The 23520-nt window shown below is 40.5% G+C and overlaps 1 protein-coding gene across 1 annotated transcript in view; it reads right to left on the bottom strand.

The window, feature by feature from the left end:
• The window catches only part of LOC140575553 (SH3 and multiple ankyrin repeat domains protein 2-like), a 125938-nt gene extending 103433 nt beyond the window's left edge, over positions 1–22505 (bottom strand). The window contains exons 1-5 of the mRNA XM_072695940.1: positions 22443–22505; positions 17001–17204; positions 16757–16828; positions 7258–7366; positions 1819–1970 (exon numbers count right to left, since the gene is read on the bottom strand). Of these exons, the coding sequence (XP_072552041.1) occupies positions 1819–1970; positions 7258–7366; positions 16757–16828; positions 17001–17204; positions 22443–22505 (600 nt within the window). The remainder of the gene's footprint in view (positions 1–1818; positions 1971–7257; positions 7367–16756; positions 16829–17000; positions 17205–22442) is intronic.
• Positions 22506–23520: the final 1015 nt, after the last annotated feature.

Below are 23520 nucleotides of genomic sequence, written 5' to 3'. Positions count from 1 at the left end.
TCAGCACTAGATTACCTTCCCCTTAATGTTTTTGGCCCTTTGGTGTGCGGATATATAACATAACATACATACATACAGTGGGGAAAAAAGTATTTAGTCAGTCACCAATTGTGCAAGTTCTCCCACTGAAAAAGATGAGAGAGGCCTGTAATTGACATCATAGGTAGACCTCAACTATGAGAGACAAAATGAGAAAAAAAAACAGAAAATCACATCTGATTTTTAAAGAATCTATTTGCAAATAATGGTGGAAAATAAGTATTTGGTATATCCTTTGTTGGCAATGACAGAGGTCAAACGTTTTCTGTAAGTCTTCACAAGGTTGGCACACACCGTTGCTGGTATGTTGGCCCATTCCTCCATGCAGATCTCCTCTAGAGAAGTGATGTTTTGGGGCTGTCGGCGGGCAACACAGACTTTCAACTCCCTCCAAAGGTTTCCTATGGGGTTGAGATCTGGAGACTGGCTAGGCCACTCCAGGACCTTGAAATGCTTCTTACGAAGCCACTCCTATGTTGCCCTGGCAGTGTGCTTGGGATCATTGTCATGCTGAAAGACCCAGCCACGATTCATCTTCAATGCCCTTGCTGATGGAAGGAGGTTTGCACTCAAAATCTCACAATACATGGCCCCATTCATTCTTTCATGTACACGGACCAGTCGTCCTAGTCCCTTTGCAGAGAAACAGCCCCAAAGCATGATGTTGCCACCCCCATGCTTCACAGTTGGTATGATGTTCTTTGGATGCAACTCAGCATTCACTCTCCTCCAAACAGTTCTACTTTGGTTTCATCTGACCATAAGACATTCTCCCATTCTTCCGGAACATCCAAATGCTCTCTAGCAAACTTCAGACGTGCCCGGATATGTACTGGCTTAAGCAGGGGAACACGTCTGGCACTGTAAGATCTGAGTCCCTGGCGGCGTAGTGTGTTACTGACATTAGCCTTTGTAACGTTGGTCCCAGCTTTCTGCAGGTCATTCTCTAGATCCCCTGTGTGGTTCTGGGATTTTTGCTCACCGTTCTTGTGATCATTTTGACCCCACGGGCTGAGATCTTGCATGGAGCCCCTGATCGAGGGAGATTAGCAGTGGTCTTGTAGGTCTCCCATTTTCTGATTATTGCTCCCACAGTAGATTTCTTCACACCAAGCTGCTTGCCTATTGCAGATTCAGTCTTCCCAGCCTGGTGCAGGTCTAAAATTTTGTTTCTGGTGTCCTTCGACAGCTCTTTGGTCTTCACTATAGTGGAGTTTGGAGTGTGACTGTTTGAGGTTGTGGGCAGGTGTCTTTTTTACTGTTAACGAGTTCAAACAGGTGCCATTAATACAGGTAATGAGTGGAGGACAAAGAAGCCTCTTAAAGAAGAAGTTACAGGTCTGTTACAGCCAGAAATCTTGCTTGTTTGTAGGTGACCAAATACTTATTTTCCACCATTATTTGCAAATAAATTCTTTAAAAATCAGACAACGTGATTTTCAGATTTTTTTTCTCATTTTTTCTCTCATAGTTGAAGTCTACCTATGATGTCAATTACAGGCCTCTCTCATTTTTTTTAAGTGGGAGAACTTGCACAATTGGTGACTGACTAAATACTTTTTTCCCCACTGTATAAGATGACGTTTGATGGAAGATAACATATATGACATATATAACGTAATATAATGAGACAATATTTCTAAAGGCCACCAGCAAATATAATACAACAAACAAACCACTTCATCTTATACCTGTTTTTCCAGTACACCATCTAACCTCTTTCTCTCTATATCGATCTGTCTCTCACTGCCACTCTCACAGTTCTCTCTCTCCATGTACCGTTAGTGTGGTGCTGTTTTTGGATCGAGCTGCTTTGTGCAGAGCAGTCATGCCGTCTTTCGCTCTGAAGTCCAGATGAGCTCCTCCATTCTTTAACACTTTAATCATCTCCACCGCATTTTCCAGGTGAGCTGCAAACGTCAGAGGAGTCTCTGCAGATCAAACACAAACACAAACATTGCCCCATATGTATTACATATATGTAAGTGTATCTATGTGTAATAATACAATTAACACCACCTACTGGTTTCTACACTCATTGTTCATTTGATCGGTTCCACTGGCCATATAGGAGCTATGTGGTTTCTGTTTCTCTGCAACCTTTGTTAGCCTCCTGTCACCCTGTTCTTCAATGTTCAGAACCCCACAGGACCACCACAGAGCAGGTATTATTTGGGTGGTCATTTATTCTCTGCATTGCAGTGACACTGACGTGGTGGTGGAGGTGTGTTAGTGTGTGTTGAGCTGGTACTCAGCAGTGCTGCTGGAGTTTTTAAACACCGCAGTGTTCCTGCTGGACTCAGAATACTCCCCCAACCAGAAATATCCAGCCATATCCATATGCAGGCGTCCTGTGGCCAATGATGAAGGAATGGAGGACGACCAAAACAAACTGTTTAGATGAGATGAACAGATGACAGTGAGTGGACACAGTGTTTATAAATTCCAGCAGCTCTGCTCTGTCTGATCCACTCGTACCAGCTCAACACACACTACTAACACTCCACCACCATGTCAGTGTCACTGCATTGCTGAGAATGACCCAAATACTACCTGCTCTGTGGTGGTCCTGTTAGGGTCCTGAGCACTGAAGAACAGGGTAAAAGGAGGCTAACAAAGTATACAGAGAAACAGATGGCCCATATGTAGTATATATTTGTAAGTATATGCATGTAGTATTAATACTGTATATTGCATATGTAGTATACATTTGTAAGTATGTGCATGTAATATTAATACTGTATATTCCATCTCTAGTACATATTTGTAAGAATATGTATGTACTATAACTACTGTATAGCCCATATGTAGTATATATTTGTAAGTATATGCATGTCATATTAATACTGTATAGTCCATATGTAGTATATATTTTTATGTATATGCATGTAATATTAATACTGTATATCCCATATGTAGCATCTATTTGTAAGTACATGCATGTATCAATAATACTGTATATTCCATAAGCAGTATATATTGTAAGAATACGTAAGTACTGTATATCCTGTATGTAGTATCTATTTGTTAGTATACATATGTAATGATATTGAATATCCCATATGTAGTATATATTTGGTATATGCATGTAATATTAAATATATGCATGCAATATTAATACTGTATGTTCCATATGAAGTATACAGCTGTAAGTATAAGCATGTAATATTAATACTGTATATTCTATATATAGTATATATTTGTAAGAATATGCATGTCATATTAATACTGTATAGTCCATATATAGTATATATTTTTAGGTATATGCATGTAATATTAATACTGTATATCCCATGTGTAATATCTATTTGTAAGTATACATATGAGCTTATTTTTGAAACGGTCAGTGTCACACATTTCAATCTAATAATCCTGTTTAATACACATCAGGACTATTAAAGACAGACAATAGCACATATATTTACAGAAGAGGTTTTGTAGTTTACAGTGCACTCACTGTTATTCTTCAGTGGGACGCTTTAAGAGCGTTTTATCCTCTTTTCTGTTCTTAGGTGGCACTTTACTTTGTATCTGTCAGATTAGACTGATTTTAGCTAACTGGCTGAGCTCTGAGTGGGCAGAGACAGTCAATTATCTCTGAATAGCGAGTGAATCTCTCACTGCGGAAATAACCTGTTATTACAGGAGCCTTTTGGCAGAAAACAGCCTCAGATACCTGCTCTGCCATTCACTCTGTAATGAATCAACAGGTAAATCACAGCCTTGACAGCTCTTAACTTCTGAAATCAACTTAGTATGTGTGTGCGTGTGTGTGTTTGTGTGTGAACAAGGATGAATGAAGTGAGCTGGAGTGTGGATCTAGCTGGAGCTGGATGTATTAGATGTTTTATAAAACATTATAAGACATTTTATTAAATGCAATTTATGAAATAATTCGGGTTAACTATTAAACTATAACTATTAAACTGCTTTATATAGACTTCTGTTCATATTGAACCGAAAGGTATATACAGTGAGGAAAATAAGTATTTGAACACCCTGCGACTTTGCAAGTTCTTCCACTTAGAAATCATGGAGGGGTCTGAAATTTTCATCTTAGGTGCATGTCCACTGTGAGAGACATAATCTAAAAAAAAGAAATCCAGAAATCACAATGTATTATTTTTTAATAATTTATTTGTGTGTTACTGCTGCAAATAAGTATTTGAACACCTGTGAAAATCAATGTTAATATTTGGTACAGTAGCCTTTGTTTGCAATTACAGAGGTCAAACATTTCCTGTATTTTTTCACCAGGTTTGCACACACTGCAGCAGGGATTTTGGCCCATTCCTCCACACAGATCTTCTCCAGATCAGCCAGGTTTCTGGGCTGTCGCTGAGATATAATACAAGTTTGAGCTCCCTCATTTTCTATAGGGTTTAGGTCTGGAGACTGGCTAGGCCACTCCAGAACCTTGATATGCTTCTTACGGAGCCACTCCATGGTTATTCTGGCTGTGTGCTTTGGGTCATTGTCATGTTGAAAGACCCAGCCACGACCCATCTTCAGTGCTCTAACTGAGGGAGAGAGATTGTTCCCCAAAATCTCACAATACATGGCCCCAGTCATCCTCTCCTTAATACAGTGCAGTTGTCCTGTCCCATGTGCAGAAAAACACCCCCAAAGCATGATGCTTCCACCCCCATGCTTCACAGTAGGGATGGTGTTTTTGGGATGGTACTTCGTCCTCCAAACATGGCGAGTGGAATTAGGACCAAAAAGTTCTATGAAGTCTTAGTGTATTACCCACAGTAACCTTGGAAACAGTGGTGCCAGCTCTCTTCAGGTCATTGACCAGCTCCTCCCGTGTAGTTCTGGACTGATTCCTCACCTTTCTTACGATCATTGATACGCCACGAGTTGAGATCTTGCATGGAGCCCCAGTCCGAGGGAGATTGACATTCATGTTTAGCTTCTTCCATTTTCTAATAATTGCTCCAACAGTTGATGTTTTTTCACCAAGCTGCTTAGCAATTGCCCCGTAGCCCTTTCCAGCCTAGTCTACAATTTTGTCTCTGATGTCTTTGGACAGCTCTTTAGTCTTAGCCATGTTAGTAGTTGTAGTCTTACTGATTGTGTGGGTGGACAGGTGTCTGCATGCAGCTAATGACCTCAAACAGGTGCTTCTCATTTAGAAGAATAAGTGGAGTGGAGGTGGACTTTTTAGAGGCAGACTAACAGGTCTGTGAGGGCCAGAATTTTTGCTGATTGGCAGGTGTTCAAATACTTATTTGCAGCAGTAACACACAAATAAATTATTAAAAAATCATACATTGTGATTTCCGGATTTCTTTTTTTTAGATTATGTCTCTCACAGTGGACATGCACCTAAGATGAAAATTTCAGACCCATGATTTCTAAGTGGGGGAACTTGCAAAGTCGCAGGGTGTTCAAATACTTATTTTCCTCACTGTATGGAAAGCCAACCTAAACTACTTGTATATTTGAATTTAATGATCAATAAAACATATGAATTTTAATGACATTCAATGACAATCCCTAGATGACAATATTTATCACTGTTGTATCATGGATACGGTCAGTGCTTAAACAACTGACTAACTGCATGTTTCGTTATAGAGAGTGTAATTAGCCCTGTTTAATTGGACGTATTTTACAACTTCTTTTAATAAAAATGACATAAAAATGTATTAAGATTTTGATTAAATTGAATGCCTGAATGGGTGGGTCGGGGGAGCATTCCACCAACCTAGAGACAGAAAACACAGTTATATCCCGGTCACCGCGGATCAAACCTGTAACCACCTAAAGCCTGGATTGCTTTTTAAAAGAGGCGCTATACAGTGCTACCAATCAGACTTAAGATTGTTAGCATATATGAGTCTCACAGGAACGAAAACAGACACACTGCAAGAATTAAATGGTGATTAAAAAATGATAATAAATCTTAGGTGTTTTTGCTTCATAAGTCCACACAAAAATCAGATGTGTCTCTCAAAGTATGAAATTAGACATAAGGACATTTAGTGCATGTGCCCTTTAACACTGCTAATGCTCAATCTTAGCTTTAGCTTTCTAGGCTAAGCATGCTAAATGGTCTAAACGGTACACATAGAACAACATTAGTCAATTTTAGGACATAATGCATTTAAATAGTACAGTTTTCATTAACATAGAAAGAATATATTGTAGAGTAAAACACTCTACAGGTCTTTGCTACCTAGTGCAGCTAATATGAGATAGCTAGCTGTTGTGCTGTCCATAAAAAAAAAAAAAGAAACTATCTAATGTGTTTTATGACATGTAGTATTGATAATTACATTCATACTTACTGCTGTGTAAATGAACACATTAGCAGGCCTGGCTCTAGCTAATGAGCTAATGTGTTCATTTACACAGCATTACATGGAACCAGAGAACTGTTAACTTTCAATACTGTCAATATTATAGTCCTCTCTAACATTCTGACATTATCTTTTACTCTTACCACTCACACACAAACACACACAAACAAACGCACATACACCCTATGAAACTCCAACACTATAGCCCCTGTACTGTAGAAAAATCTATGTGATCGACTGTGTTAAAGGCCAGACTGGTCTGAAATAGGGCATGTCTGTGATTGATGAAAGAAACTAAAGCCTAACAGGCAGGAGAACCATAAACCAAGATAAAGTAAGAAAAAGTGGCATTGATTGTATATAAACAGGCCAATGTCAGCCTTATCCTATATACAACTGTAGTATCTTACCATTTCTTCTATTAAATATTTCTACTTATGATAACTGTGCAATTTTATGAACATTTATTTTTCAAGGTCTTTATATACCTTAAAATTAACCAGGCTGTGACGTGAAGACTGAGCTATGTAAATGCGCTGAGAGATGTCTGTGAGTAGTCAGGGCTGAAATGCTCCCTACAATCTTTTATAGACAGACATGTGTACATGTGCTGATTTTTGTGACCTCACCAAAATAATACATTTAAGCAAGCTGCTTTCAAAGAAGGCTGACATATTCAAATAAGCTTAATTTTATATAAAAAGAATATGACTTTGGCATGAGTGGATGGGGCTAAACTGCTGCAGGTTGATATGATATGTGCAAATGTCCTACATTTTGTGACATCACAAAAACAATGATTTTTTTGCAGCTTAGTGTACATAAACTAACTGTTTGGCCCGGGGAGTGAATGCAAGGCATTGAAACGTCTCGAGTTCTCTAATGTGTGTGTGTGTGTGTTCTGCCATACCCCCTGTTTCTGTGTCGTGGTAGTTGGCGTCCAGCCCTCGGTCCAACATTTTGGAGATTTTCTCTACCTGGTTATTTTGGATATAATCCATAAACTTCCTCAGATTGGCCTAAAGAGAGAGAAAGTGAGAGAGAGAGAGAGAGAGAGAGAGAGGGAATGTGAATGTGTCTGCAGTGAGAGAGAGGAAGGTTTCCTGTGTGTTTTCCAGGACAGTTATAAATAGGTAACAGAGCAGCTCCCTGAACACGAGCACAAAAAAGGAGAAGAGGAATGAGGAGGAAGAGAAGTAAGCAGATGAAGGTCAGAAGAGAAAGAGAAAAAGGATGGGCAGAAATATTACCATAGTGACCACAGACCAGTGGTCATACAGCTCACACATGCAGATAAATGCATTGGCTCCCAGTTAAATCCCGTATTGACTTTAAAATTCTTCTATTAACATACAAAGCCCTACATGGCCTCGCTCCTGTGTACCTGCGAGATCTTATTACATATTATGAACCATCAAGAATACTTTGATCTCAGGGTGTTGGCTTCTTAGTAGTTCCCAAATTTCAGAAAACCACAGCAGGGGGAAGAGCCTGCTAAAGGTTGTAGGTCCAGGGGTTCGCGGACACAGGGATTTGTAGTACACTGAGATGCTGAAGCTGTCATCTCGCTGCCAGCAAGCGATCACTCAGGTTTGTGGACGGTGGGGCAGATGGACGCTAGCATTTCAGGGTGCTCCTGTGTCTGTGTTACCTTCTGGCTCTCTCCTGTTAATTAGGCTCTTATATTCAGACCTGCCGGAGTCATCAGACACACTCTAATACTGCTCAACATTCTTGGCTCTCTATAAATCTATTCAGAACTAACTCTGTCTCTTTACCTTCTCCGAGTAAATAGTTACCCACTCATCCAGCCCTACCTGCTTTAAGACTGATTGCTTGGGTCCCCTCTACCTGCGTCAGACCAGCTACCACCCTCTTACCACTGCTACCTGTCTAATGACCATGTTAAATGGACTCTTAACTATCTGCCACTATTAATATTACCACTATTAACTCTCATTACTCTCATTACTCTTACCATCACTGCCATGACTACATTAAATTATACTATTCCATGATTATTATATTATGATTAAGAATATGTTGCACACCTTAGCAGTTCAACAGGTTAAGTGGTTTGGTGACTTTTATCAATCATTTGTAAACAGTCTAACTGACCAGAGGAGGATAGGTCGCCCTTGTGAGTCTTGGGTCCTCTCAAGGTTTGGCTTGCTCACTGGGTCTCTTAGGTTTTCGTGTCTTTGTGTGTTGTTGATTTCTTGTCTTTGTACTAATTACTGATTGTGTAAAGCTGCTTTGTGACAACAACAGTTGAAAAAAGCACTATACAAATAAATTGGATTTGATAAATCGATCAACCAATAAGGCAATAAATCAATGGTTAATTTAAAAGGATATATGGATTTTTACAGAAACACACAAACAAATGGCACAAAGGCACATTTATATCAGAGTGAAGAACAGAAAATACACACACACACATACATATATAAGACTCAATGGGGAGAAAAAAATATAAAAGTAGTGGGCGCACACACACACACACACACACACACCACTGCTTTGGTTGGGTTGAGTTGGGTGTTTTACAGAAGGAAAGCCACCAAGCTATGTTGAATGATCATAGGTCTCTTTAATGTGAGTCCTACATCTAGGTCCTTTTTTAAGTGAATTAATCTACACAATATCAGGCATCAGGTTTTAATGTTATGGCTGTTCAGTGTATATGGTATTCTGTACATGTGTATGTTTACTGTATCTTCCTTATAATTTTAATATTAGAGTCCTCAGTAGTCCCTATCTCTGGCATGATCTCCACAGGCAGGCAGTTTAAATTTGACATCACTCTCTCTTTTATATCATGTGTGTGTGTGCGTGTATGCATGTGTATGAGAATTGATGTATGATGTGTATGATGGAGCTCAGGCTGAGACGGAGGTGAGAAGTTTAGGAGAGAGGAATCCCAGACACCTGAGGACAGGTGTGTGGAGTATGTGAGAGTGAGTTAAAGAGGAAAACTGCCCCTCAATAATTCACACAGCAATCTGAACCCTGCTCCTCCATCAGCCTCCACTGACCCAACAACCAAATGACCCACTGGGCAAACGGCCCAAGACAGAACCCACACTGCTCACAAACACGCAGTGTTGACTGTGATGTGTTCTGGCTCAACACCACATTATATTTTCACAGACTCTGTACTATGTAAACCTGCGGCCAACAATGCAGCATGCTCACATGCTCAGGAGGCACTACTCTGCCTACTTCTGTATGATGCATGCTCACTCAGCAACAAAATGGACGAGCTGAAACTGCTGGTTAGAACGTCAAAGGACTTCACTTCTAGATCTGTCTTCTGCTTCAGTGAAATGTGCTTAAATGAGACTACTCCTGACGCTGCTGTGGAGCTGCCTGGCATCTCCCTGCACAGAGCGGACCACGACCCCGCTCTCAGTTGGAAAACCAAAGGCGGAAGAGTGTGTTCTTACATTAACCACAGATGATGCAGTGATGTAATCGTTCTGGGCAGATCGTGCTCTTCTGAACTGGAAACTCTCGTCATCAGCTGCAAGCCATTCTACTCACCTAATGGATCTCTGGTAGGGTCTATGCCCATGTCTATCCCCTCCACTGGCAAATGCCAACTTAGCTCAACAACAGCTGGCTGACCAGACTTTGAACAGGGACACTCAGACTCTCCTATCAACATCCTATCAAGTGTTGATTTGCCAAAACATAAACAACTGACCAGCTGCCCCACCAAAGAAGGCAAAACACTTGACCACTGCTACAGGGATGCAACTTTGATCACCCCCTCATCTACCTAATCCCTTCATACACTGTTAAAAGTATAAGATATTTGAGGAACTTCTGGTTTGGAGGTACTTCACAGCTTCTTTCCTTCAGATAATCAAGAACAGCAACTTTCTCATTGCCATAGACACCACTGTTGTTCAGTATTCTTCTGATGATTAACCTTAACATTAGCCGATGTGAGACTTGCTTGGAGGTTACCTTGGGATTTCCTTGTGACCTTGCAGACTATTACACAACCTACACTCTTTGTTGGTCGGCTACTCCTGAGGAGGGTAATTATAGTCTTGAATTTTCTTCATTTGTACAAAGTATGGGACTGTGGATTGGTGGAGTCCTCTGGAGGTCCTCAGAAATCTTTTTTGCTCATTCCATGACACACTTTCACAAATGTGTTGTGATGATCAGACATTGAAAGATTCCTGCTCTTTAAATAAAACAGGCTACCCGTTCACACACCTAACTCTAATTTTACCTACCAAATTTTCTGATAATCCTAAATGTTCACATACTATGGAATATTGGATTACAATACAATACATAAATGAAGTATTTTGAATAATTATGAATGAAATTCTTTTGAGCCTTATTTGTTTGATTTGATTCTTCTTAGCTATTTTTAGACTATAAATCTGATCAACATCTAAAGGCTTCACTAACATTCAAACACCACTGAAGGTAAAACAAAATATATACAAATAGTATAGTAAAGTCAAATATAAAAAGTAAAATATTTAGTATGCATAAACTGTACACTATACAGTGAGTCCAAGAAGTATTTGATCCCTTGCTGATTTTCTTTGTTTGCCCACTAATAAAGACACTATCCTTCTGCACTTTTAATGGTAGATATATTCTAACATGGAGAGACAGAATATCAAGACAAAAATCCAGAATATAATTTTAAAGAATATATTTTAATTAATTTGTATTTCAATGAGGAAAATAAGTATTTGATCCCTCTTGCCAAACACACTCAATACTTAGTGGCAAAGCCTTTGTTTGCAAGCACAGCGGTGAGACGTTTGTTGTAGTTAACCACAAGTTTAGCACACACACCAGGGGGAATTTTGGCCCACTCTTCTTTGCAGATCCTCTCTAAATCATGAAGGTTGGTGGGCTGTCGCTTGGCAACTCTGACCTTCAGCTCCCTCCATAGATTTTCGATCGGATTGAGGTCTGGCGACTGGCTGGGCCACTCCATGACCTTAATGTGATTTTTCTTGAGCCAATCCTTTGTTGCCTTTGCTGTATGTTTAGGGTCGTTATCATGTTGGAAGACCCAACCACGGCCCATTTTCAGATCCCTGGCAGAGGGGAGGAGGTTGTCCCTCAGGATTGTGCGGTACATGGCTCCATCCATCTTCCCAGTGATGCGGTGAAGTAGCCCTGTACCCTTGGCAGAGAAACACCCCCAAAACATTATGCTTCCACCTCCATGCTTGACGGTGGGCACAGTGTTCTTGGGGTCATAGGCAGCATTTTTCTTCCTCCACACATGGCGGGTGGAGTTGAGGCCAAAAAGTTCAATTTTGGTCTCGTCTGACCACAAAACCTTCTCCCAATAACTTGGTTCATCTTTCAAATGATCATTGGCATACTTGAGGCGCGCCTCCACATGTGCTCTCTTCAGCAGGGGTACCTTTCGGGCACTGCAGGATGTGAATCCATTGTTGCGCAAAGTGTTGCCAATTGTTTCCTTGCAAACTGTGGTCCCAGCTGCCTTCAGGTCATTTGCTAACTCCTGCCGAGTGGTTGCAGGACGATTTCTGACTGTTCTCAGCATCATTGCCACCCCACGAGGCGAAATCTTCTTTGGAGCACCGGGCCGAGGTCTGTTGATTGTCATGTTATACTCTTTAAACTTTCTGATAATTGCACCAATAGTTGTTACTTTCACATCCAACACCTTACTAATCTTTTTGTAGCCCATTCCAGCTTTGTGAAGGTCAACAATTCTGACTCTGAGGTCCTGTGACAGCTCTTTGGTTTTACCCATGTTGGAGACTTGAAATCTGTGTGATCTGTCTGATTCTGTGGACAGGTGTTTTTCACACAAGTGATTAGTGAGAACAGGTGGCTTCAGGTCAGGTAACAAGTTGATTGGGAGTGTCTAACTGGTCTGTAAAAGCCAGAACTGCTAATGAATACTAAGGGATCAAATACTTATTTCACTCCATGAAATACAAATCAATTAATATATATTCCTTAGATTTATTTTCTGGATTTTCTTTTTAATATTCTGTCTCTCCATGTAAGAATACATCTACCATTAAAAGTATAGAATGATCATGTCTTTATTGGGCCAACGAAGAAAATCAGCAAGGGATCAAATACTTCTTGGACTCACTGTACATATGTTTGCACAAAGCTATTAACATCAGTTATGAATATACTGATGTCACAGAAAGCTATTTACATATAGCTTTTATATATTTATAGTGATGTTGTGCAGTGTGACTAGGCTGTTACTGCAGTTCTATGTAGTAAAGTGCAGGGTGCAGAGTGTGTTTATGTGGGTGAAGATGAGGTGTGGTGTCCACAGTAGTGCTGTCTGAGGTGAGATGTGTGTGGGGCAATGCAATGATACACTGCTACAGGACCCTGTTCAGGACCCTGATGGCCTGAGGGAAGAAGATGTCTTGTTCTGTGGTTCTGGTCTTCATGCTTCTGTACTTCCTGTTACTTTGCTGTGAGAGCATGCAGTACCTTGGATAGGTGGAGTCCTATACAATCCCCCTGGTCTACCTCAGATAGCAGCTGGTGTATAAACCCAGTAAGTTTGAGCTGATCCCCGTTGAGGTTCCTGCTTGAGGGCAATACAGTTCTCATGCCAGGTGGTGATACAGCCCACCACAATGCTCTCCATGTTGCAGGTAGGGAGCTGATTGGGGTAAACATGAATTGCCTTCATTAGCACAACATCCTCTATGTACCTTCTGATGAATCCTGTGACTGAGTATATGTAATGCTGTTTGATGAATCAAAGAATATCTCCCAGTCCACAGCCTCAAAACTGGAGCACAGAACACTTTCAACTCCCTCCACAAATTTTTAATGGGGTTGAGGTCTGGAGACTGGCTAGGCCACTCCAGGACCTTGAAATGCTTTTTACAGAGCCACTCCTTCATTGCCCAAGTGATGTGTTTGGGATCAAGACCCAGCCATGTTCCATCTCCAATGTTCTCACTGATGGAAGGAGGTTTTGGCTTAAAATTTCACGATACATGGCCCTGTTCATTCTTCCCTTAACACGGATCAGATCCTGTCCCCTTTGCAGAAAAACAGCCCCAAAGCATGATGTTCCCACCCCCATGCTTCACAGTTGGTATAGTGTTCTTGGGATGCAACTTCTTCTTCCTCCAAACACAAGTTAAGTTTTTACCAAAAAGTTTTATTTTGGTTTCATCTGACCTCATGACATTCTCCCAATCCTCTTCTAGATCATCCATATGCTCTCTGGCAAACTTCAGACGGGCCTGGACATGTACTGGCTTAAGCAGGGGGACACGCCTGGCACTGCAGGATTGGAGTCTCTCTCGGTGTTGTGTCTTACTGATGGTAGCCTTTGTTACTCTGGTCCCAGCTCTCTGCAGGTCATTCATCAGGTCCCTCCGTGTAGTTCTAGGATTTTTACTCACCGTTCTCATGATTATTTTGACCCCACGGGATGAGATCTTGCGTGGAGCCCCAGATCGAGGGAGATTATCAATGGTCTTGTATGTCTTCCATTTTCTTACAATTGCTCCCACAGTTAATTTATTCACACCAACCTGCTCTCACTACTCTTCCCAACCTGGTGAAGATCTACAATGTTTTTCCTGGTGTCCTTCGACAGCTCTTTGGTCTTGGCCATGGTTAAGTTTGGAGTCTGACTGTTTGAGGCTGTGGACAGGTGTCTTTTATACAGATAACGAGGTCAAACAGGTGCCATTGATACAGGTTACGAGTGGAGGACAGAAGTGCTTGTTAAAGAAGAAGTTACAGGTCTGTGAGAGACAGAAATCTTGCTTGTGGATGACCAAATACTTATTTTCCACCATAATTTACAAATAAATTCTTTATAAATCCTACAAAGTGATTTCCTGGATTTTTTTCTCATTTTGTCTCTCATAGTTGAAGTGTACCTATGATGAAAATTACAGACCTCTTTCATCTTTCTAAGTAGGAGAACTTGCACAATCAGTGGCTGACTAAATACTTTTTGGCCCCACTGTATATAAATGGTGGCAGCGACAACCCCTCTCTATGTAGCCACACAGGCCTGCTCCACATTGCTTGGGTTGTGATTTCTACTGACATCCAGGTATGAATAAGTCAGTTGTCTTTTAATAGAAAGAGACCTGTGCTCTAAGTTTGTCTGTATGTTTGACAGTAGTATAGTGGGCTGTGTGTCATCTCAGCCTGACGAGGCTCTCCTGCCTCTTTTTCAGCATCTCTTTTGGCGCCATCTTGGAAGTCAAATTCTTGAAAGGCAACTGTGTCTTTTTCTTTACCACTCTCTCATTATGCTTTGACTGGTGAAGAACCCTGGCAACAGTCATCAAATGAGGTATCTCTAAAATCTCAGCTGCTGAAGTTTTTAACTCCTTAAAGTAGTTACAGGTTCAATCACTCATTCTTGTATAGTCCTGCTCAAGGCACATAGTGCCATATTCCTTCCATTTCTTAATGATGGGTGTAAATGAACTTAAGGTGACTTGGAATTTCTTTGTATACATCACCTGACTTATACTTCTCAGAGTGTTCTTCTGTCATCATGGTGGATTTGCAGCCAGGAATACTGATTAATCAGTGACTGGACATGTATCTTTACACAAGATTCACTGCACTTTGGTGCAAATTGTGAGACCACTAGCACCAATTGCTTGGAACTCATTCACTTTAAAGAGAATAAATATTTATGCAATCACACATTTGACATTTCTGCCGCTTAGGTAGAAGGTAGTGTAGCCAGTGTTCCTTTTATTCTGAATTTGTGAACTCTGCTTCTAGCTGGATCTCTAGGAACATTCAGTGCTTTGCTCTCTTTTTGTTGTCATTTTCCATGATTATCTCAAGCTCTCCTGATGTAACTAACGAAGCACTTGATTTGCCACCTGATTTGTAAACGTGTCATCTGATGAGGGCTTCTATTCAGGGGTGGAATAATTCTGAGACTGCAGTTGTCATTATAAGTGGATTTTTGTGTTGAATGTGGAGAAAGCTCCTGTTCTATTAGTTGTGGTGAGATATGTAAATTGTTCTTGTTTGATTGGTTTATTGCAAACAGCTGAATTTGTACATTTTGCTAATAAGCCTAATTCATAATGATGATTAAATCATTTTGACTGCAAATGTATATGTGAATACCCCATAATAGATAGTTATGAGACATATAAAATTCACAATTCGTTAAAAATAACACCACAATACATATCAAAATATGAAATTAATACACAAAAAATGAAAAGTGAATGGTAAAATCATTGATGATTTGAATGATGACTTACAGACTGGCTTTATTTAAAGAGGAAGCCGAGAACCTAAATGACAGAACAACTAACTGACAAGCAACTTCCAGATGTATGTCTCTGAGTGTGTCGCTAAATAATGCTTTTCTATTCCACTGTAGTTGTGAAAATGTACACACACACACACACACACACACACACATACAATTTCTTCAGTGTACTGTCATTCTTAATACAACATCACTGCCTGTGTGTAATCTGATCATAACTGCAAGGGCACAAAGGACACCAATACACACACACACACACACACACACACACACACACACACATACACACCAATAGACCCAAAAAAACAGAAACAAAGAGACGTCGGCCAATAAACAATCTTGATTGAAATGAAAATGACTAATAAACAATCAATCTACAAACAAAATGGTTTAACCATACGAGACGAGCAAGAATGATTGTGTGTGTGTGTTTGGGGGGGGGGCTTTCTTTCTCTGACACACTCTATTTGTCTTTCATACGTTCTGGTACTACCTCCACTCAAAGACAGTAGCTGTGGCCAGGCCTGGTGAGCTACCGTTGGTAAATTGTGAAAACCGAACAGGTGTTGTTTATTGCTTTTGATTTTTCAAATTAGAAATATATATTTTTTAACTTATAGTGGTGATGATCAATTGGGAATGTGTCAAAATCAGATCAGACCCATTTTTGTGTTGCAGGTAGGGAGCTGATTGGGGTAAACATGAAACACTTTCATTAGCACAACATCCTCTTTTCAGATAGGACAGAAAGAGAAAGCTTACCTGTATATTTACATTGTTTCTACAACAAACAGGTTTTGGTTGATAGAGATGCTAGAATTACCGCCCGGAGTGCTGATTAGTTGGCGAGCTGATGCTGGAGTTTTGGCCAGTTACGACACAATGACTTTGTTTGCTGGTAATTACGGCCGGCAGTTAATGTCCTGGCCAGCTTTTGCATAAAACTGTGACTTGTCTTACATGCCTGTATTACCTGTAATACCTGTACAAACCTGAGTTTTCTTCTGCACAACCCAGGATACAGCAGTAAGGTATAGTAATCAGAACTCCAACACGCTCCAAAGTTACAAGCAAAGCAAAAAGAGCTCATTACTTCCTATATGATAACTCCCACTGAATACTGCTAACCCACCTTTGTGTGTAGTTTGGCGATCTGCTTCTCGTCCACATTAGGCTGCTTGTAGACTCTGCTTTTATATCGAAACTGTAACAAAAACACAACAAGTATCTTCCAGGTTTTCTTTCCAATAACTGCATAAAACAAAAAGCAGACGAAGGTATGTGCTGATTTAGGTATGCAGTTTCCACATGCTAACTGGTGGGATATTGGCTTCCATCACTCGTGTATATATAGAGGCAACCAATCCACTCCTTACCTCCAGTGACGGTACCCCTTTGCTAACAGGCTGTGGATATTCCCGGAGGAGTCTTTCTTCATCCAGAAACTTCCCATCGCGGCCATTGCTGGCAGGCTGGAAGAGTCCATAGTTCAGAACGTCCTTCAGGCTCTGGCTCAGCGTGCACAGGATCCGCTGCTTGGCCACCCACACCGTGGCGTCTGGGTTAAACCTCATGCATTTCTGGTGGAATGATGGAACAGCATGTCAGATGACACGAAATGTTTGAGTTTGGCACTTTGTTTAAGTCAAGTCAAGTTCCACCATGGAAACAGTTATAGTGTCACGCCAGGAATGAGTGTTATCTTAACCATGGGACAGAATGTGGTAGAAATACAAATATGCCATGAAAAGGGGTCCAATGTAACCATGGAAATTAGTGCAATATATATATATATATATATATATAAATATATATATATATATATATATATATATATATATATATATATATATATATATAAATATATATATATATATATATATATATATATATATATATATATATATATATATATTGCACTAATTTCCATGGTTACATTGGACCCCTTTTCATGGCATATTTGTATTTCTATTGTATTTCTATTCCATTGTATTGTCCCATGGTTAAGATAACACTCGTTCCTATATATATATATATATATATATATATATATATATATATATATATATAAGGAATAAAAGCTGTGTTACTATGGAATTGTGTAAAACGTAAGTACAGAAGCATCAATACAGAAATACACAGTAATATGAGAATATAGCCCTGGTTTGGAATGACCCCGGCTCATTTTATCAGCTCCACTAACCAGATAGGGGCACTTTGTTATATAATAATTTTAGACTGCAGTCCATCTGTTTCTCAGCATCCCTCATTCTTCAATGGTCAGGACCCCACATGACCACCAAAAAGCAGGTAATATTTGGGTGGTGGGTTATTCTCAACACTGAAGTGGTGGAGGTGTGTTAGTGTGTGTTGCACTGGTATGAGTGGATCACACATTCTGGTGGTGGTCTTGTGGTCAAGGTGGAAGAATGCAGAGAAACAGTCTGTAATTATAGAACTATAAAGCCCTTCTATCTTGTAAGTGGAGATGATATAATGGGCAGGGTTCATTCCATAATATTCTGATTTGAAATATAGAAATATATAGATACAGAAATTTGTGTAATGGAACAATGGAAATGAATGGAAATAAAAGTTGCAGCTTAACCGTGAGTGTAGTATAAACATGGAAAAATTGGGCATAATGTGACTACGGAAATTAGTGTAGCATAACCATGAAGGAAGCTGTAGAATAATGCGTCTAGTGCATCTAGTGTACGCACACAGTGGAACCACGGAAATCTGCATAGTGTAACTATGGAAATGAAAGTAGTGTAACCACAGGAATGAGTGTAGCGCACCTACAGAAATTGGTTCGATGTAACCGTGGAAACAGGTGCAGCATAACCATGTAAATAGGTCTAGTCATGGCCATGGATTTCCACTGTAGCGGAGTAGAGCAGCCAAGGCAGAACCCAATCCGGAGCCAATATTCATAATGAATGGAGACGAAACAATACACAATGCAGAGAGTACACAATGAACTACCTATTACTGAACAACAAATAACACAGAGGACACAATCAACCACCCATTATTCTATTATTAAGCTTGCCTTTGTTTAAATACACACTTTTATAGGAAATTTTAGAGGCAGTCAAAGCACGCACTGTCCCAATAACACTGTGAAGAGCCAGATGACAAACATCCCTCACTTAGCCCCACCACCCTGTTACACTAAATAATACAGGATTAGGTGACATGGACAGTGACATTCTCATGTTATTGCTGCACAGCTGATGATAGCAGAGCATTTGGCACTATACATGTGCATAAGTGTGTGTGTTGGGTGAAGCTTTAATCTTGTTGCTGGCGAGCAGCATGTGTGTGCTGTAGGCAGCAGAAGGCTGGTCAGTCTGAGCAGATGCCTGGCATTTCCTCCTCTGTTACTTAAGGATTCTCCTCCATTAACACACTTTCATTCTGGCCTGTCAAAACAAGCCTCTAAATCCATCAAGGTAAGTGTTTCTAATAAAAGGGCCAATATAGAAGCACAAGGAAGGCTGTTTCTAATAAAGTGGCCAGTAAGTGGAAGCACACGGAGGGGTTTCTAATAGAGTGGCCAGTGAGTGGAAGCACAAGGTAGGTGTTTCCAATAAAGTGGCCAGTGAGTGGAAGCACAAGGTAGGTGTTTCTAATAAAGTGGCCAGTGAGTGGAAGAACAAGGTAGGCTGTTTCTAATAAAGTGGCCAGTAAGTAGAAGCACACGGAGGGGTTTCTAATACAGTGGCCAGTGAGTGGAAGCACAAGGTAGGTGTTTCCAATAAAGTGGCCAGTGAGTGGAAGCACAAGGTAGGTGTTTCAATAAAGTGGCCAGTAAATGGAAGCACATGGAGGGGTTTCTAATAAAGTGGCCAGTAAGTGAAAGTACAAGGAGAGGTTTCTAATAAAGTGGCCAGTAAGTGAAAGCACAAGGTAGGCTGTTTCTAATAAAGTGTCCAGTAAGTGGAAGCACAAGGAGAGGTTTCTAATAAAGTGGCCAGTGAGTGGAAGAACAAGGTAGGTGTTTCCAATAAAACAACCAGTGAGTAGATGCACAAAGTAGGGTGTTTCTAATAAAGTGGCCCGTGAGTAAAAAGCAGGTTTCAAGCACTCCTAGCTTCTTCTGTCCACACAGTAGAAGCTTGCAGCTTGTTTATACATAAAAAGATCAAAACATACAATCGTCATAAGCAGATTATTTAAATGATGCAGAACAGAATGTACGTTATGAAATGTGTGATTAAGGCCTTAACATTCTGTTTCTGTAATGTCTGTAATGTAGTAGGTTATGGACAGTGGATTATGTAATGTTTTTACAGTGGTGGAATCATAAGTTCAAATCTTGTATACACACACTGTAGTGTATCGCCCCAGGAAATGTGTGAATATTCTTATGTGTGAGTGTGTGTGTGTGTGTGTGCGCATGCACGAATGATGGAGCAACTACATATGTTCGTATCTGTTGGACACATTAGCTCATGTGGATGCTTTTACATGCATGGCTAAACACTGTGTCTAACTGTGTGCACCCATATGGAAGGCGTACACTGTGTTAGCTATTCAATAATTCAGGTTATGGACTCGTTTACTGAACGCCTGAATGTCTTTTTAATGTCTGGCACTCCTTTTAATGCACACGGTTTCTATTACTTAACTGCCTGACTTTACATGAGGTATATAAGCAGATTTGACACTTTAAGGGCTTATATCAGGGTAAACCACACTGTTAATTTTTTTACATTAGTGAAATGTATGTTTTAAAATAGTAGTCCATACAGTCCATATATGGAAATGTGATTCATTTTGTGATGTCACAAAAACACACACATACACACACACACACACACATAAAATATAATATGGTGCACTGCACATGCAGTGGCATTGCACTGCAGGCAGTATGTGTGTCGCACAGCTCCAGAGGCCTGGGGCTGTGTATTTGATCCTGTATTTGATCCGGTCGTATAAAACTGCATTCGTGTAGTTGAAAACTAGAGCAAGATGCTGTAGCATCAATATATTCTCTTTAATCAGTACAGAGCACAACTCACCATATAATGCCTTCATAACTGCAAGCTGGTAATAGTTATTAAATGTAAAAAAGTACAGATTTGTGACTTTGCTGTTGGATGATGTAAGGCCTGAACATTTGGCAGGATTGAACACATCATCAGGGAGCTAATAATAGCTTTGGCTGCATCTCAAACCACTCTCCTGTTCCCTCATCTCTTTCCTTTGTTGTATTTCTCAAAGTTCAGCAGGAAATGAGGATAAATTAGATGTAGAGGAACAACATTCATGTATTTGGAGAAATAGGACGCAGTAGTGACCATCATGCCAAACGATCACCTAGAAATGCATTTCCCTTCTGCTAGTCACTTTATAAGAAATCCCTATCTTGCACTTCCACTCACTGTCCACTTTATTAGAAACCCCTATTTTACACATCCACTGTATTAGAAACCCCTACCTTGCATTTCCACTCATTGTCAACTTTATTAGAAACCCCTATCTTTCACTTCCACTCACTGGCCACTTTATTAGAAACTCCTATCTTTCACTTCCACTCACTGTCCACTTTATTAGAAACCCCTACCTTGCATTTTCACTCACTGTCCACTTTATTAGAAACCCCTCCCTTGCACTTCTACTCACTGTCCATTTTATTAGAAACCCCTACCTTGCACATCCACTGTATTAGAAATCCCTACCTTGCACTTTCACTGACTGTCCACTTTATAAGAAACCCCTACCTTGCATTTACACTCACTGACCATTTTATTAGAAATCCCTACCTTGCACTTTCACTCACTGTCCACTTTATTAGAAACCCCTACCTTGCATTTCCACTCATTGTCCACTTTATTAGAAACCCCTATCTTTCACTTCCACTCACTGACCATTTTATTAGAAACCCCTATCTTGCACTTTCACTCACTGTCCACTTTATTAGAAACCCAGACCTTGCATTTCCACTCATTGTCCACTTTAATAGAACCCCCTACCTTGCATTTCCACTCACTGTCCACTTTATTAGAAACCCCTATCTTTCACTTCCATTCACTGACCATTTTATAAGAAACCCCTCTCTTGCACTTTCACTCACTGCCCACTTTAATAGAAACCCCTACCTTGCATTTCCACTCATTGTCCACTTTAATAGAACCCCCTACCTTGCATTTCCACTCACTGTCCATTTTATTAGAAACCCCTATCTTTCACTTTCATTCACTGACCATTTTATTAGAAACCCCTATCTTGCACATCCACTGTATTAGAAAACCCTACCTTGCACTTACACTCACTGTCCACCTTATTAGAAACTTCTACCTTGCAGTTCCACTCACTGTCCACTGTCTTAGAAACCCCTACCTTGAACTTCCACTCACTGGAGAACTTTACTAGAACTCCCTCCCTTGTGCTTTCATCTATATTGCCCTTCCATTTACAAGCCACTCTAACTGAAACACCTTCCTTTTGCTTCTACTTACTGACCACTTTACTAGAAGCATCTTCATTGTGCTTCTCCTTACTGATGGATTTATTATGGTTAAATTTGAAAACCTGAAAATGTTATTTTAGCCAGCGCACTGTAGTTAAGTTCACATTTGAGTTGAGTATTATTTTATATATTTTTATATAATTAAAGTACTGAAATCACCACCTTCAGGTTTATGCAACAAAGCATTTTTACACTGCTGATATTTCTCCACTCTAATGATGTTCGAGCACTTCCTCCACAGCACACTCCAGCTGCTGCTCAGATCAGCTCAGTAGGTGTACATTAGCATCATAAACCACAAACACACACGCACAGACACCCATACACAACTCACCGTCTGCTGCAGGTCAGGAATGACCACCCTGATGACCATTGAGTTGGACTGAATGTCCTCCATGCGGCTCGACGGCCTCTGGGCTGTGGCTTTTATGGTCTCGTAAATGGTTTCCTCTTTGGAGCTGTCAGAGGCAGACTCGTCTGAATAATCGGAAAAACTCTGGGCCATCTCATCCTCGCTGGACGTTGGGCTCCGGGGCATAGTCAGCCGGCCACACTGATTCAGCTGAGGGAAAGAGAAGTATTTAAATAAAGCTGAGCACTGAAGCTTACCCCCCGAACCCAAACCATATTCAATCAGCCAAGACATGTCTGAAAGTTCTGAAAATACCTGCTTTAGTTTTGCACTGGAGCTATAAGGCTGATGTAGCTAACAAGCAATAAAAGGCTTTGTTCACAGTGGTGGTAAATGAGCCAGACATCTGAACCTCTAAAAGCTCCCTCATTCCAAATGGTTATGAATGCGCTGCCTGAGACACTGTTTTACTAGAACTGAGAAGACCTTGGGTCTAAAACATGTTTTTAAAATGGCATGTCAGTAAAATGGTGAAGGGATGCATGCATCAACAGTCCATCCAAAACTCAGAAGACAAGTGTGGGTTCACCGGTGGGTTCAGATAGCAAGGAAAATGGCTATATGCAGGATGCGAGTACGAGTTCCTATTATTTAACCTTTTAATAGTGTCCAACACTGAAGTCACAGAGCTGAGAAGAGTGGACATGTCCAAGCTAAACACTAAACACAAGCCAAAGACCTAACTGCAAACACAAGGTTATGAGAACACCTAAGACAACAAGGAATACCTGAGAAGACAACAAGAGGATTGGGATCCTCAATAGAAAGTACCGCAAGCTCAGACTAGTGTTCTCAGTACTGCTGACTTGGCAAGTTTGACTCGTGAGTACAAACTCCCGAGGATGGGAGGACGGTTTCGGTCACTGCAACTGGAAAAGCAGCGTGGTGCTTAATGCATTCTAGGGTATTTGGCTGTGCCAAGTCTTCACAAGTCACGTCCTGATATAAAGCGGGCAGAACAAGAACACGTGCGTGCATTCGGACTGTACTTGGCTAGATG

The sequence above is a fragment of the Salminus brasiliensis genome, chromosome 13, assembly GCF_030463535.1.
Source record: "Salminus brasiliensis chromosome 13, fSalBra1.hap2, whole genome shotgun sequence".
Taxonomy (NCBI): domain Eukaryota; kingdom Metazoa; phylum Chordata; class Actinopteri; order Characiformes; family Bryconidae; genus Salminus; species Salminus brasiliensis.
Note: the sequence above shows the minus strand (reverse complement) of the source record. Positions and strands in the feature narration are given on the sequence as shown.